The sequence below is a fragment of the Rousettus aegyptiacus genome, unplaced genomic scaffold (genome assembly GCF_014176215.1).
Source record: "Rousettus aegyptiacus isolate mRouAeg1 unplaced genomic scaffold, mRouAeg1.p scaffold_m13_p_9, whole genome shotgun sequence".
NCBI classification, from domain to species: Eukaryota; Metazoa; Chordata; class Mammalia; order Chiroptera; family Pteropodidae; genus Rousettus; species Rousettus aegyptiacus.
Window position 1 is genome coordinate 105,266,587 of NW_023416312.1, and position 15,713 is coordinate 105,282,299.

Genomic DNA, 15,713 nt, shown 5'->3' on the forward strand with positions numbered 1-15,713 from the left:
CGAAGGACATTTGGATCACTTCTACATATTGCTATAAGTGTTCATGTACGAGCTTTTGTGTACACATGTTTTCAATTTTCTTGGGTATGTAACTATGCATGGGGTTGCTGGTCATGTGTTTTCCATCATGGCTGCACCATTTTACATTCCCTCCAGCAGTGTGTAAGAGTTCTAATTCCTCCACATTCTTGCAAAAGCTTGTTATTATCTGATTCTAGCCATCCTCGTGAGTGTGGACTGGTATGTCATTGTGGTTTTCGTTTGCATTTCCCTGATGAGTAAAAACATCGAGCATCTTTTCATGTGCGTATTGATCATTTGCGTATCTTCTTTGTAAAAACGTCTATCCAGATTCTTTGCCCGATTTTGAATTTCCTTGTCTTTTTATTATTGAGTTGTAAGAGTTCTTTATTCTACATTCGAGTTCCTTATCAGGTATAACTGGCAAATATTTTCCCAGTTCTGTGAATTGTCTTTTCACTTTTTTCCAGTGTCCTTTGAAACACAAAACTTTTTTAAGTTTAATGAAGCCCAATTCCTTCCTTCCTTCCTTCCTTCCTTCCTTCCTTCCTTCCTTCCTTCCTTCCTTCCTTCCTTCTTTCTTTCTTTCTTTTCTTTTCTTTTGTTACTTGTGCTTTGGGTGTTAGCTAAGAATGCATTGTCTCACCCCTGACTGTTGAGAATGAATCCTCCTGCCATTGTGCTGGGAACAGGCAGGAGGCAGGGAGGGTTTTGGGGTGCTGAGCCCGAGGAGGAATAACAGTTGCCATGAGGGGTGCTCTGTGCAAAGGTCGCCGACTCCACTGGGCACCAAATGTGAAATCTCAGCTTCTTGATCGAGGGCTGCACTCTCAATCCTGCGAACACTGACATACTGTCCTCGTTTTCTTGCATTTATTTCATGCGAAGCCTGTTTCCTGCTCCTTTTCTGGTTTGAACCTAGTTGACCAACTCAGACATCTGGAAAGACAGGCTCAGGGCCAGGTCAGGAGGTGATCTGGATGGCCTCGAGTGGCTGGGGAGGAACTCCTGTCACACTAGTTCAGTATGAGGCCTGAGAGGAAGCCCTTACTCTTTCTGGACCTCAGTTTCCACATGTCTGTTATGTAAAGGGGCTGGACTAGGGTCTCTGGCTGTCCACTGGCTTCTGGGTCTTCACTTCCCCATTTTCACAGTGTAGCCAAAAAATGCTGGCTGAAAATATTTATCGTGCGAGTGAGAGTTTAAGCAAACCACAGAGCAGTATTTACAGTATGATCCCATATTTGTTTGGCATAGGAAAATTTCCGGAAAGATACACCTGAGGTGTCAGAAGTGCTTGTCTCTGGTGTGTAGAGTTCTGTGTGTTATTTTCCTCTTTGGGTTTGTTTGTGTTTTCTGATTTTCTGCTGTGATAAACATGTTTTGTTTTTGTAACAAGAATAAAAAAGGAAGGCAGAAAAGAAAGAAATTAAAATTTACAAATTGTGCCTTCTCTGCCAAGGGAGATTAGTGTGCAGCAGTTTATTAGGGAGGCTCTTGGGACCAACAGCTATGGAAAGTGGCCTGTGCAGAGGGGATTAAGTAAACTAACACAATCCTGACGAAGGCTCTGATGCTGAGACTGCCCCCACCCGTCGTCCTGAGTTACGATGAGGGAGCCACCCCAGGAAGGAGATGTGACGCTGGACAAGGCAATCCTGAAAGAGGCAGGCAGCACAATGCCATATGCTGTAAGTTGTTTGTTCCTGAGCTGAGATCTGAGCGGCACATCACAGTGTCAGCTACAAGGGGACTGCCTGGTGGAGGCGACCTCCATGCAGGGCAAGATCATAGGCAGACATTGGGGGGATTTTTGAAGGCGAATACGTCAGTTCTGAACTCAGAGGCCCAGCTCCCTTGACCATTCTGAGCTGATGTCCATTCCTAATTTGTCTCCTCGGGAGGTGACTTCTGAGGACCATACAAAGGCCAGCTTCTGGTTCGCATGCTTCCCAGGATCCCAAACATTGCCCTGGGCTCTGTGTCCCAGGCCCCTTTCACAGCTCGTGATGGCGTAGATTCACAGAGCCAGCTCTGTCCAACTTCAGGTCCCAGCCTCTTTCTCGGTGGCACAACTGCCCAGACTTTCAAGTGATATGTTTTGTGGTCAAACGGACAAATCTATTCTTCCTCCCACGCCCACCAATCAATTTTCAGATGGGCTGGTCTCATTCCTGCAAATCAAGAACTGAAATATGACTTACTTGCTGCAACACAAAGTGGCCCTTCCTCTCCAAGCAAGCCGCCACCTTAGGAGGTGAGCGGAGGTTTCTTGCACCAAGAACAAGCCTGAGCCTCCCCACTTTAGGGGTTCATGGAAGGCTGTAGGCAGTCTGCTGAGTTAATCTTAACTTAATCTTTTTAACCTCTGAGATGAATTGGCCGTAGGCACCAGGCAAGTGACAACAGTGGCAGGAACAGCCTGACAGCTAGGGACTGATTTATCAGTCCTTTTAATGGATGGGACGGCATTTAGCTATCTCGCATGAATAAGCCCTCTCTTTGGGCAACCCCATTGTGATGTGGCACTCCTTGGTGGAGGTCCTGCCAGGGCAGAGGATCGAGGGAAAGACAAGAGGAGGCAGATGACAAGTGGTGGCCTGTTCCTGACCACTGTAAGGCCTGGTTTGGGGTCCAGGTATCTCAGACCTCTCTGCGGCTGTTGGAGGCTGCGCAATGTAGGGCAGTGCCTCCCACAGGGGGCCCTTGCACAAGCAGCCTCAGCATCTCCTACTCAACTAGAAACTCTGGAAGCAGGGCCCAGCTATGTGTGTTAACTGGCCCTCCAGTGAGTTCTGACACTGCCTAAAGTTTGCTACCCACTGAAGAAGTTGTGAGCACAAATTCTGGTGCCAGGCAGCCTGGGTTACTAGCCAAATGACTTTGGACAAACCATCTAACCTCCAAGTGTCTCTGTTTCTTCATCTGCAAAATGGAGGATGAATATGAGCACTACCTGCCTCCTAGGGTGGCTGCAGATAGAAATGTTCGCAACTATTACTGTAGAAGCGACAGAGCCCAGGACTCTGCTCCCTCGGCACCACAGTGGTTGTAGGTTTAAAAAAAAGGATCACAAAGCTCCTATGATTTGACAAGTAAAAAACTAAGGCACAATATTGTGTCTTTATTGTCATCGTACTTATATAAAAAATATGTAGACATATGGGTGAGGTAAAATGATGGGTGATTTCTTTCTCTAATCACAAATTTTTGAAATGGGTTAAACAGAATATATCTTTGGAGTCAAAATATTAAATAAATTCTGTCAGACAAGAGAAATACATCAGATCGTGGCTAGCCAATAGGCAGAGGTAAAGTAAGGCCTGCTCGAGAGGACTCAAGGTACAGAACTGCGACGTGTGGGTCCGCATCAACACCTATACATCTCTAGGTACCAGGGGACTTCTGATTGGGCTGTAAAATCCTCGCATAAGGCCAGGATTGCTGACTTCAGGATGAAGATCCAGGTCAGATTATTGGGGTGGGTGTGTGGTAAGCTTGAAACTCCAACCACACGTGCCACTCTCAGCCCCATTGTCCTCTTTTGAACTATGGTGCCTAGAACAAAGACACTTCTGTAAAAGCTTACTAAGGTCTGAGTATGGCGCTTGTCTCGACCGTATTTCTTTGCGATCCAGTAACCAGTTGACTTTTCATTGGTAGCGTACCTACTGCTGCATGGTCACTACGGAAGCTACTAACAGGCACTAGAATTTCTGCAGTTTACCCTGATCTCAGTTTGTGGCCTTCGTTTTTACACTGGGGTACAATATTGTGGTATGTTTATGACTTACCAAGACTTTTTTTCCCCTTGAGAACAGCTTTATTGAGACCTAAACCACGCATATACCATACAATTCACCGATTTAAAGTGTACAATTCCACAGATTTTAGTATATTTAAAGCGTCGTGCAGCCATACCACAATTTTAGAATGTTTCCAACACCCCAGAAAGAAATTCTATGCCTCCCCAGCCCCTGGAATCACTAATCTACTTTCTGACGCCATGGATTTGCCTATTCTGGACGTGTCGCATAAATGGAATCATTCACTATGTGGCATTTAGTGACTGGCTTCTTTCATGTGGCATGATATTTTCAAGGTTCATCCATTTTGCAGCACGTAGCAGTGCTTCTTTCTCTTTTATGGCTCGATAACATCGTACTATGTGGCTGCCACACATTTTGTTGACTCGCTTTTCCATTCATGAGTTGATGCACATTTGGGTTGCTTCCACTTTTTGGCTGTTGTAAATAATGCAACTCTGAACATTCACAAGTTTTTGTGTGGATGTGTGTTTTCATTTCTCTTCACTGCCTAAGAGTGGAAGTGCTGGGTCTTATGATAACTCCATATTGAATATTTTGAGGAACTGACCATTTTCCAGAGAGGCTGCACCATTTTACATTCCCACCAGCAAAGTAAGAGAGTACCAGTTTCTGCACACATCCTCATCAACGTTTGTCTGACTTTTTGATTGTAGCCATCTTAGTGGGTGTGAAGTGGGATCTCGGTGTAATTTGATGTGCATTTCTCTGATAACTAATGATGTTGAGTATCTTTATGTATGCTCATGGGCCACTCGTATTTCTTCTTTGGAGAAATGTCTATTCAGATCCTTTTCTTACTTTCGAATTGGGTTATCTGTCTTTTATTATTGATTTGTAAGATATGTTTATATATTCTGAATGCAAGTCTCTTATCAGATATATGCTTTGCAAATATTTTCCAGCATTCTGTAGGCTGTCTTTCTTTACATTTTCTTGATGGCATTATTTTCAACATGAAAGTTCTTAATTTTAATGAATTCCAGTTTATCTACTTTTTTCTTTTGTCGCTGTGGTAATAGTGTCATCTCTAAGAAACCATTGCCTAATCCAAGATTTTGAACATTTACATCTATATTTCTTTATAACTTTTATAGTTCTGGCTGTTACATGCCCATTTTGGATCCACTTTGAGTTTGATTTTGTTTGTGTGTGAGAATGAATTCCAACTTCACTCTTTTACATGTGGAAATCCAGTTGTCCCTGCACCACTTGTTGAAATGACTGTTCTTTCCCATCGAATGTACTTTGCACCCTTGTCAAAAATCACTTGGCTACAGACACATGAGTTTATTTCTGGTCTCTAAATTCTGTTCCATTGATATATATGTCTCTTTACGCTAGCAGCACACTATTTTGATTACTGTGGTTTTGTATAAAGTTTTGAAATCAAGAATTGTGACTCCTCCAACTTTGTCCTTTTTCATTAGTGTTTTGGCCATTCTGGGCCCCTTGAATTTTCATATAAATTTTAGGACCAGTTTGTCAATTTCTACAAAAGAATCCAGCTAGTTTTCTGATAAGGATTACATTGAATCCGTAGATCATGTTTGGGGGAGTATTACTATCTTGAGAATATAAGGTATTTTGATCTATGAACATGGAATATCCCCATTTGTTTCGATCTTTCATTTCCTTCAACATGTTTGGTAAGTTTTCAGTGTACAAGTCTTGCGCCACCTTTAATTGATTATTTTATTCTTTCGATAATATTGTAAATGGAATTGTTTTCTTAATTTTTTTCAGATTGTTCATTGCAAGTATATAGCAATACAAATTTTTCATGTTGGTTATATATCCTGCAACCTCATCAAACTCATTGATTAATTCTAATGGGTTTTTTTACTGGATTCCTTAGGATTGCTGTATACAAGATCATGTCATCTGCAGCAAATATAGTTTACTTCTTTCTTCGTAATCTTTCCAATGCCTTTTATTTATCTTGTCAAATTCTTCTGGCTAGTACCTCCAGTACAGTGTTTAGTAGAAGTGGTGAGAGTGGACTCCCTTGTCCTTTTCCTGATCTTAGAGGGAAAGCTTCTATCTAGTGTTTTATCACTGTGATGTTGTAGTAGGTTTTTCATAGAAGCCATTTCTCAGGTTAAGTGTTTTTATCAGGAAATTCAAATGCTTTTTCTGTTTCTATTGAGATGATAGTGTTTTTGTTTTTTATTCTATCTATATGCTGTCTTTCATTCACTGATTTTCAGATGCTACAATACCTTTGCATTCCTGAGATATATCCTACTTGGTTCTGGTGTATGATCCTTTTTATCTGTTGCTGGATTTGGCTTGCTAGTATTTTGTTGAGGATTTTTGTGTCCATATTTATAAGAGATGTGGTCTGTAGTTTTCCTGTGATGTTTCTGTCTAGTTTTGGTATCGGGATAATACCGATCTCATAGAATGAGTTGAGAAGTGTTACCTCCTGTTCTATATTTTGAAAGAGTTTGTGAAAAATTGATATTAATTCTTCCTTAAATGTTCAGTAGAATTTACCAAGGAAACTATCCATGTCTTGGCTTTTATTCATGGGCAGTTCGGGTTACTAATTCAATCTTTTTAGTTGTCATAGGTTTATTTGGAGTTTCAATTTCTTCTTCAGTCATTTGCAATAGTTTGTATCTTTCTAGGAATTTATGCATTTCATCTAAGTTGTATAATTTATTGTCATACAATTGTTCATAGTATTCCTTTTATAACCCTTTTTATTTCTGTAAGGACAATGGTCATGTCCCCTCTTTCATATCTGATTTTAGTAATGGGGGTCTTTGCTCTGATATTCTTGATCAATCTAGCTAACCAAAGTTCTTTTTACTTCTCCTTTGGTCCTCGGTCTCCTATGTTTGAGAGCCTCGGCCAACCTAAGAACACACATATTTCTTTTACAGTCAAAAAAATAAATCTTTTTCACATTCCAGCATGTAGAGCTCTCAGCCTGAACCCCCAAAGCATACTGTTTTATTCCCTCGACTAATTAAAGTAGATTCACTCTGAACCAGCCCTTGATTAGCCAATGGCGATAATTCATAAGGCTATCACCATCGCACCTCTAGCTATGGAAATTAAGCTACAGCCTTTTTAGTACATGGCCACCAGGCAAGTATTGCTGATTTCTGAGTAAATATAAGGGCCTAAGGAAGAGCAGAAGGCAGTGGAACCTGGCCAGCTGGGATCCCCAAGCAAGGCGTTGTGAGTAGACCTGGGTCCTGGTTCTTTATGAGCAGTGCTCTGTTTGAGTCTTGAATGGGAACGGAGGCAAGTTAGAAAAGCATAGGCCTACTGCTGTTCCGACCATTTGTCTCCTTGGCCATAGCACCCAACACTGTGCTGCCCTGCTTGGCAGGGACTCAGCTGACAGGTGGCAAAGTCAGGGAGTCAGGAAAAAGCATTTGGTATTTTGGAAAAGTGCCAATTCTGACTGATGTTCTGAGGTACGTGGCACAGTTGATGATCTCCCCCCTTATCTCCGGAAGCCCTAAGCCTGGCTGGGGTGCTAGGGTAGAAGCATCCATTAGCTCAGAAAATGCTTTAGAGCCAATAAAATGTCCCCTGAAAGATTATTTCCAGGCTAATGGGAAATCTGTGTGTGCAAACAGGTCCGAATTTTGAAATGGAGCAAAACACACCAAGATTTTACCGGTAAGGACATGGCCACAAATCAAGTCTTAGGGATGGGTGTGTGGTAAGCTTGAAACTCAAACCGAGTGTGACAGCCTTGGTCCCACCCCGGGCCTCTGACTCAGGACAGAAAGGAAGAGGGAACTGCCAGACTTTGTGACTTCTATAAACAGTTCTTGAAACAGAAAGAACACACTTGTCTTTCTGCCAGCCCCTCAGTTTCTCTTCACAACTGACAGTGCAGCCATTGTCTTTTCTCAGACACCCGAGGGCAGGCTCCTCAACTGCGGCTCCGTGGACCTCCTAGAGCCATGTGGAGAGAATTTCAGGGGTCTATGAACTTGGGTGGGAAATTTATTAGATCTTTTTTCCACTAACCTCTAACAGAAATTTGGCATTTCTTCAAATTAGGAATGTAGGCAACGAGCCATAATAGTGTTAGCAGTATCTGTGACTGCATCCCCAATAGAGATCGGAAATGTCCTCATGGCACCTTACAGTTGTTGTGTCTCGAAAAAGTCACTGGCACCCGCCATCACTTCAAGACTTCCAATCTAGAGACTTATCACTAAATCTTGTGATTTAAAGCATTATAAAAGTAGTAATATAACAAGACCACAATTTCTTGAAAATACTTTATAAGTATTTCAATATCATCGGTTTCCTTTGTAATTATATGTATTTTATTTTATGTGTTTCAAAACATCCTGAGAAGGGCTTTAGAGGTTTCCCAAACTCCTGGAGGGATCTATGACCTAAAAGGGATCAAGACCCTGGATCTCGATGCTCTCCTGCCCCACTGGCCTCACTTCTGATCCTCAGAACTTTCCCTCTGTGACTCGCATGCTAGCGCTATCACATTGGGCAAGTTAACTTTCTGTGCTGTTTCTTAATATGTAAGATGGGGAATATAACACTACTTACTTTATAGGGTTGTAGGATGATTCAGTGAGTTAAATGCAAAGCGCTTAGTGACAAACAAATAGCATCAGCTACTTTTATTACTGTTGGTTCATGTCGATTATCTCGCCAATATATCCTATTATTATCTCCATTTTTAAAAAAGGAAACTGAGACTTAGGGAAAATAACCAACGCAAGGTTGCACAACCAGGTAGCGGTAAGGCCAGGCTTCAAAGCCGGGTCTGTGGGCCTCTCAAGTGCAGTGGAGGTCACTGTCCACCACACCACAAGAGGGAGTTATGGTCCCCAAAGGGCCAGAAGCCCTCAGCAGGGTGCTCAGTTGGGAATGAACGAGCTTTCTCTTCCCCAATTTGGAAGGAAGGAAGGAAGGGAGGGAGGGAGGGAGGGAGGGAGGGAGGGAGGGAGGGAGGAAGGAAGGAAGGAAGGAAGGAAGGAAGGAAGGAAGGAAGGAAGGAAGGAAGGAAGGAAGGAAGGAAGGATGTCTACAGTTTGGACTGAATGGAAGAGGGGAGAAGGATGGCATGGGCAGATGAGGGGCCATTCATAGTTTGTGACCAGATAGCAAAGAATGTCAGGGACGTGTTTGTGTGCTCAAGGACCCCATACTCCCCCTCCTACCCCCAGGCATGCAGAAGGGGTAGAGCCTAGAAGCTGCTTAGACCAGCAGGGAGGCCACCTTGGTCATCAAGGTGAGACAGAGGAGGGACTGAGCTTGGAGAACTTCTGGATGCTCTCTGCAGCTCAGGTCTCCTGAGCGGTGAGGAGCTGGTATGACCGCTGCGGGCACTTGCCCTCCCCAGGTTTGTTTGAATACCTGTTGTATGAGGCACAGCGCTCCCTCGGCCAGAGGACGGTTGCCATGAATCCACATGCTAACACCTTCCATTTCAGCCTCTTCCTCATTTTACCAGCCCATGGCAAGAGCAGAATAAAAAGCCAGGGCCCTACTTTCTATCACCTGCCCCCACCCAGGACAGTTGGTGAGGCGAGGGGCCCCAGCTCTGTCCCTATGAGTGGCAGGCACAAAGGGGAGAGGGGACTCAAGGAACAAGTCAGAGCCCGCCCTCTGTCAAAGGAAATATCCACCCTCCTAAGCCTTTCAGAGACTGTTTTCTCCCAAGTAGGTCCTGCTGTTACCAGGGCAACCGAGAACCCTGGGCTTTGTTTCTGTGTCTGTTTAGGCCCAGGGGAGAAGTAGTCTGCAGAACTTTCCTGAGTCTGGGCAGGATGTAGGAAGCGCTGGTGGGGGTGGAGCTCCTTCCAAATTCGGGGGTAATCTCTGGCCTTGTTAATGCCTGTCTTTATCCCCTAGGAGGGGCAAAGGCCCCACATGAGTAGCTTCTTAGAGTCAAGGGTAAAGGTTTAGGTTCTAATGGACCTGGTCTCTTGGGGCCAGACTTCTGCAGCCACCCCGTGGCACCTCTCTGTCCGGAAGCTGCCATCCGAGCAGTTGTCCAGGAGGGGCGAGCTCACGCCAGTGTTTCTCATTCACTTACTACGTGCTTAGTATGGGCTCTCCAGGCTGCTTCCCACCTCGGGGAGATCTGTGGGAAGACTCCGAACCAAACTGGCTCTTAAATGTCCCTGGGATAGTTAGTCCCCACGGCTCTTTACTGTGCTGCGCTGTGCTGGGCTGGGCTGGGCTGGGCTGTGCATTACAGTTGCCTAGAGTGTTTAGAAATAGAAATTCCAGGAGATTCTCATTCTATCAGTGCAGATGTGAGTGGAGGGTGGCAGTTCGGGTTTCTGGATTTCAGACTGCTGGAGTTCACAGTTGAATTCTGCAAATGGAGCAAGTGACCTTGAGCCACCAGTTTCCTTGCAGAATGAATAAGCAAACAGTGGGGCCTGCTTCAGCATAGCAAGACCCCCTGAGGCAAAACAGGGAGCCCAAGTGCTCGTGGATGCAACTAGGGCCCGGCTGGCCGCACAGCGCAGGCCGCCCCCAGAAGGGGCAGTCGGCCACTCACTCACGCGTACTCCCACTGCCAGCCTTACCCCTCGGACCCTTCCGCGCAGGGCAGACGTGCCTCCTGCTTCTCACTGCCTGAGGCGCACCTGCGCAGAGACCCAGAGTCCAGTGAGGTTGAGGCTTGAGCTCGTCAGAGGCTTTCTTGGGAGTCAGCGTGGTGGACTCGAGTTGAGTTTGGGTTTGGGAGTCACGGCCTGAGTCCCCCATGGAACCTAGCATCTCGGAGAGTCGAGTACGTTGGCTCACACTGAGTTGTTGCGGTGGCGAAGCGAGATGGCGTCGGTGAAAGTGCCTGAGCCTGTGTCCCCTGCTGTACATCTCAGCTGGGGGAGGGCAGGCAGGACAGGGCCCACCCAGGAGACAGTAGGGCCTGTGAGTGGAGGCCGCGAGAGGCCCAGTGTCACTGCAGCTGACAACCGGGCAGCTGTGGGAATGTGAAAGGGCCACTTCCCAGCTGTAAACCTCGCGCCCGTGACCTCTCTGAGCCTGTTTCCTCAACTGTGAGATGAGGGTAAGGTGAACTAAAAGGCAGCGGATGTCGAGTGCACGGCTCAACACTTGCGCCTGGCGGGAGCCCCATAAACGTTCCCACCCGCTGGACCGGGAACAGTTTCCAGCTTGTGGCTGGGGAACCGGAGTGAATCCCAGAAAGGGCTCCAATCTCTTCTGACCCACCCCCCGCCCCGCCCCAGCCTGTAGGAGCAGCGAGATCCTGCCGGGGGCGTCTTTGGGAGGACGGCTCCCCGCAGTGTGCGCGGAACTTCACCAGCTGGCTGGCTCGTGTCCCACAGCGCCACCTAGTGCCAGACAGTGGAAGGGCCCTCCCACCTCGCCCTCCCTCCCGCGTCTGGGCGTGGGCGTGGGCATGCGCGCGTGTTCCCCGCCGGCGGGGGGAGCTGGTGGAGGATGGTGCGGCTGGGCCAAAGCTGTAAATCCCAGTAAGTGGAGCTAATGCTGTTTTTCAAGATGCCTAGTCGCTCCGACCCCACCGCCACCACCGTGTAGGACTCTTAAGTAGGTCCCTTGAGCCTCCCTGGGCCGTAAGTTTCCTGTCTAAGGATCGCTAGGTTTGTGGCTAGGTGCCTGGGAAGGACCCGATGCCCCCGCGTGCCCAGTGACCCAGACAGACACAGTTTTTACACACCCTTTGCATTTTTATTGAGGAGAAAGCTTTAGCAGACAGAAGGATTTCTTATCTTCACAGCACAAGAACACAATAGCAACACCACATTCATTTCCAGCAGCTTTCCTCCCGAGTCTCTGGGAATCCTTGGGCTGCCTTCGTACCCTGCATGCACCCCCCACCCCTCTTTCAACCCAAGAAAGCACCCAAAGCCCATAGTTCCTCTTTCAGCTCTTGTGGCTGTTACATCACAACAAGTACAGAAGATCTGGGAAGCAGGACAGGGTCAAAGGGAAGCCCAGGCCCCCTGAGGGCCGGGAGCCAGCTCACTGCTCACCGGGTCTTCCCCAGGCTGAGGCTACAAGGGCTCAAAGTAAGAAGCGCCAGGAGGACAGTGCTGACGGTTCCCTGGAGCTGTCCTTGGCACGTCTCTGGCGGGGACATGGGCAGCAGGGCCAGCACGTTGACCATCAGCAAACCAGGTCCATGGCCTCAGAGAACAGCAGTTCCCCTTCTGGAACTCCCTCCTGAAGAAATAGCTGAAAAAGACAAATTTTCTTTATGGTGCTGTTTACTCCTGCTCTGGTGGGGAAGGGGAAAACCAGGCAACTGAAATGTGCAACAAATAAGGAGCATACTTAAATTATTCAGCACGCGTGAATGCACAGGTGGCAGCCATTTTAAAGCCTGCTGAACAAGGGCTTTGAAAAGACGCACCGAAAACATACCGGCAAGGCAGCAAAGTGTTAACAGTACTTGCGTCTGTGTGGCGGGCTTCTAAATGTGTGTGTGGGGGGGGTTCCTTATAGTGTTCTCTATTTTCCAAATTTCCTATAATGATTATGCACGGCTTTTGTCTCTGGAGGAGGGGAAGCCTTTTTAAAAGGTAGCAACAGGTGATGTGAACAGGGCTGGCCCCACTGATCAGGCTGAGAAACGCGTGACAGACGGAAGGGCTTCTTACCTCCCATTGACGCAGGCACCGCACCAGAATCCAGCCAGAGGACTGGGGTTCTCGGACTCCTCTGCTTCCGGCCCGTTCCTTTTGCTTCAGGCTCAAAATGTCAAAGCTGGGCTGAAGTCATCTGACTCCAGCGAGGAACGGGGCGCTCAGTGGACTCTGCCTTCTTCCCACCAGCGACAGGCACTCTGGCTGCCCCAGAGGCTGGGCACTGAGGACGCTCAGCATCCAGGGCAGGGGAGGCCATAGCTCGACCCCATGTGGGAGATGTGAAGTCACCCTGCGCGTGAGGCTGCAGTGGGTGCAGTCTCTAGAGAGCACCTTCTGCTCTCCTGGGAGGAGCTGAAGTTACAAAGCAGGCCCAGGGCCCTCTCTCTGTGGCAGTCTGGGAAGGAAAGGCCAAAGAGGCCCCCTGTGGACCCCCGAGGACGGCGACAGCCATGTGAAGACCTTTGGTTAGGAGCCGCAGGCCAAGGCCTGGCTCGGGAAGGAGACAGCCTCACGATGTCAATCAAAGTCCTGCTGCTTCCTCCTCCTCCTCCTCCCCCACCCTCCAAGCAACACCAAGGAGCCGGGGTGCCTGGAACTCTGGGTGCCGGCCACTGGGGAAGCCTGGATGGGCTGTGTGGTAAGAGGACAGGGCTGCACATGCGATGAGCCGATCCAGGGACAAACGTCAGCCAAGCTGTCCATCTGACACGTGGCTTCACACACCCCCACGGGGGAAGATGTCTGTCCTCTTTGGGGCCCTTCTGCTGGAGGTGTGGCTTGGAGAAGGGGTAGGCTTCAGGCCTATGTCTGGATACCCGCCTGCCATCCTGGGTTATGTCTAGTAAGTGGCCTCAGTGGCTTTAGGAGTTCGGTGAGGCCTGTCTTTGCACTCACTGGGGAGGACCACTGAGGCACTGGGCCAAGCCCTGGTGAGCCAGTCAGAGGATCAAACCACAGGACACAGGATTAGAAACAACTAGAGGGGAAATGCGAGAGCGACCAGTTTGTTTGTGGGAAAAGGCCCAGGATTCTGCCTGTGGCGGAGCTGAGGAGAGGGCATGGCAAGGGGACAGCCGACCCTCCTCTCCAGGGGCACCCTGGCCGGGCACTGTCCCTCCCCGGCCGTGGCTGCAGGCCGGTGTGAGCTCTACAGGTCGTGTTCAGTTTCCGCAGGTCTGGACCTCCCTTAAGCACTGGACAGCAAGCGGGGTAGGTGTGGCGGCGACAGCAGGGGCGGGGACGCAGAAGAAGGGTGTGTTCCGGGCGACCATGTCGCCCCGCACTCACACGCGGATGCGACCACGTGCGGCGCGGTGGCCCCCCTGCCTGGGCGTGAGGCGGAACAGCACAGGGGGGCGCCTTCGAGTGTGGCGCTGCCCCAGGCGGCCTGCCCGGCGAATCAGCGGCGGCGAGCTGTAGAAGGGGGAATTGGTACCTGGCAGGCCTTCCAGCAGGGGCACGCGGTTCTGGCTCCTCCGTCTGCTGGGCTGCGTGACGGGAGGCGATGGATCCAGGAAATTCTCATGGTAGTAGCCAGAAGTCTGGGACGAGGCGTTGGCGAAGGTGGGCGCCACCTCCATCAGCTCATCGAGGTCGTCGTCTTGGGCCTCATCCTCCGTCTCTTCCTCCGGCTCTGGCTCCTCGGGGTCCGGCACTGGCACCGGGCACTGGCCCCTCGCCGCCCCCTCCTCCTTCCTCACCTCGTCGTCGTCGTCGTCCACCACCACGATCTCGTCCTCGTCGTCGTCCTCGTCCCATTTCGGTTTCATCTCCTCCTCCTTCTTCTTCTTCGTCTCTTCCTCCTTCTTCTTCGTGTCCTCCTCCTCCGGCTCCCGCATCTCCGGCGGCGCGTCCCGCCCCCGCCTCCGCTGGTCCTGGTCGGAGAGCCTGCGCCTGCGCGCCTCCGCATCTTCATCCTCGCTGTGGCGCTCGTCCTCGCGGCCGTCGGCGGCGGGGTCTGCAGCGAACGGGAAGAAGGTGCTGCGCACCCCAGGGAGCGGGATGGGCTTGGGGACGCGCACTTTCCTCTCGATCTCCACACACTCGAGGATCAGCTCGTCCAGGTCGGCCATCTCGGTGGACCACAGGAGCTCCTTGCGGAAGAATTCCGACAGGCCTTTGAGGAACTGATTCTGAAGGCGGCAGTCGTCCCAGGACAAGAACTGGGCCAGGAACTGGAAAGCATCTGCATAGCTGCCGAGGGTGCAGTCACCCTGCTTGAGCTTGCGGATGGCCTTCTTCGCCACACTGGGGGGGATGGGGCCACAGAATTTCTTACGGATCTCATCCAGGAAGCGTGAGAAGTTGGCGCGCAGGGGGCTCCCTTCCTGGGTGACTGAGAGGGCCCAGTCCTTGGCGTCGCCGGCGAAAAAGGAGATGAGAAAGGCCACCCGCTCGGCGCCCCCCGGGAAGTGGTCCTCGTGGTCAGCTATGAAGGTCTCCAGCCGCATCAGGAACTCGGGCAGGTAGACCGCGTCGCCTGCAAAGGGCTGCAGCTCCGGCCGCTCCAAGGGCTGCAACGCTGGCTGAGCGGGCAGCTCCTTGGGGGCGGCCGGGGGTGGCGCCGGCGCGGGGGCCGGCGCCGGCGGGGGCGCGGGCGGGCCGGACTGGCCCTCGGAGGCGCTGCGCTCCTGGACCGCGCCGACCAGCTGCTCGTCTGGGGCACACTCCGGCTCCGCGCGCGGGGGCGGCCACCCCAGGAAGGACAGCTCGCCCTCGGGCACGGCGTCCGCCTCGCTGAGCGGGAACTCAAGGTTCTCCTCGGCCAGGACGGGCGCCACGGGCGCTGGCCAGCGCATGTAGCTGGAGACATTGCCCCGCAAGGAATTCACCTCGGCCAGGGCCCTTCCGAGCTGAAGGCCCAGGTTGGCATTCTCCCCGCGAAGGGCATTTAATTCTTCTCGCAGGGCCACGTTCGCCATCCGGAGGCTGTTGAGATGTCCTGACGCCTCGGACATCTGGACTCGCCCCGGTCCCTGGGTCCGCGGGCGGGCGGGCAGGGAGCTGGAGGCTGCGGAAAGAGGCCGAAATGCTGCAAGGGGCACGGGAGGGGACCCCAACGCCGCGGCGGGCGAGGCCGAGCCACACCCACCGGGCCGAGCACCGAGGGCTGGCGCTCCGGGCGCGGGGCCCGGCGGCGGCTGGGCCCGGGGTGCGTTACCTCGTCCCGAGGGCCGGACACGGCTAGCGGCGGCGGGCGGCCAGGCAGAGCGGTGGGGAGCGGACTGCGGCAGGATCTGTCGAGGGAAAATCTGGCCGCGGCCGGATCCCCGCC

At 50.6% G+C, this 15,713-nt stretch overlaps 2 protein-coding genes across 6 annotated transcripts in view; one reads left to right on the forward strand and one right to left on the reverse strand.

Annotated features, from left to right (window-relative positions):
- The window catches only part of NHSL2 (NHS like 2), a 129,688-nt gene that overhangs the window by 95,085 nt on the left and 18,890 nt on the right, over positions 1 to 15,713 (forward strand). The window lies entirely within an intron of this gene.
- RTL5 (retrotransposon Gag like 5) lies at positions 11,498 to 15,707 on the reverse strand. Its single transcript, XM_016130724.2, has 3 exons — positions 15,600 to 15,707; positions 12,452 to 15,449; positions 11,498 to 12,026 (listed from the first exon to the last, which is right to left on the reverse strand). The coding sequence occupies exon 2, from the start codon at positions 15,394 to 15,396 to the stop codon at positions 13,723 to 13,725; it is 1,674 nt and encodes a 557-aa protein (XP_015986210.2). The 5' UTR covers positions 15,397 to 15,449; positions 15,600 to 15,707; the 3' UTR covers positions 11,498 to 12,026; positions 12,452 to 13,722.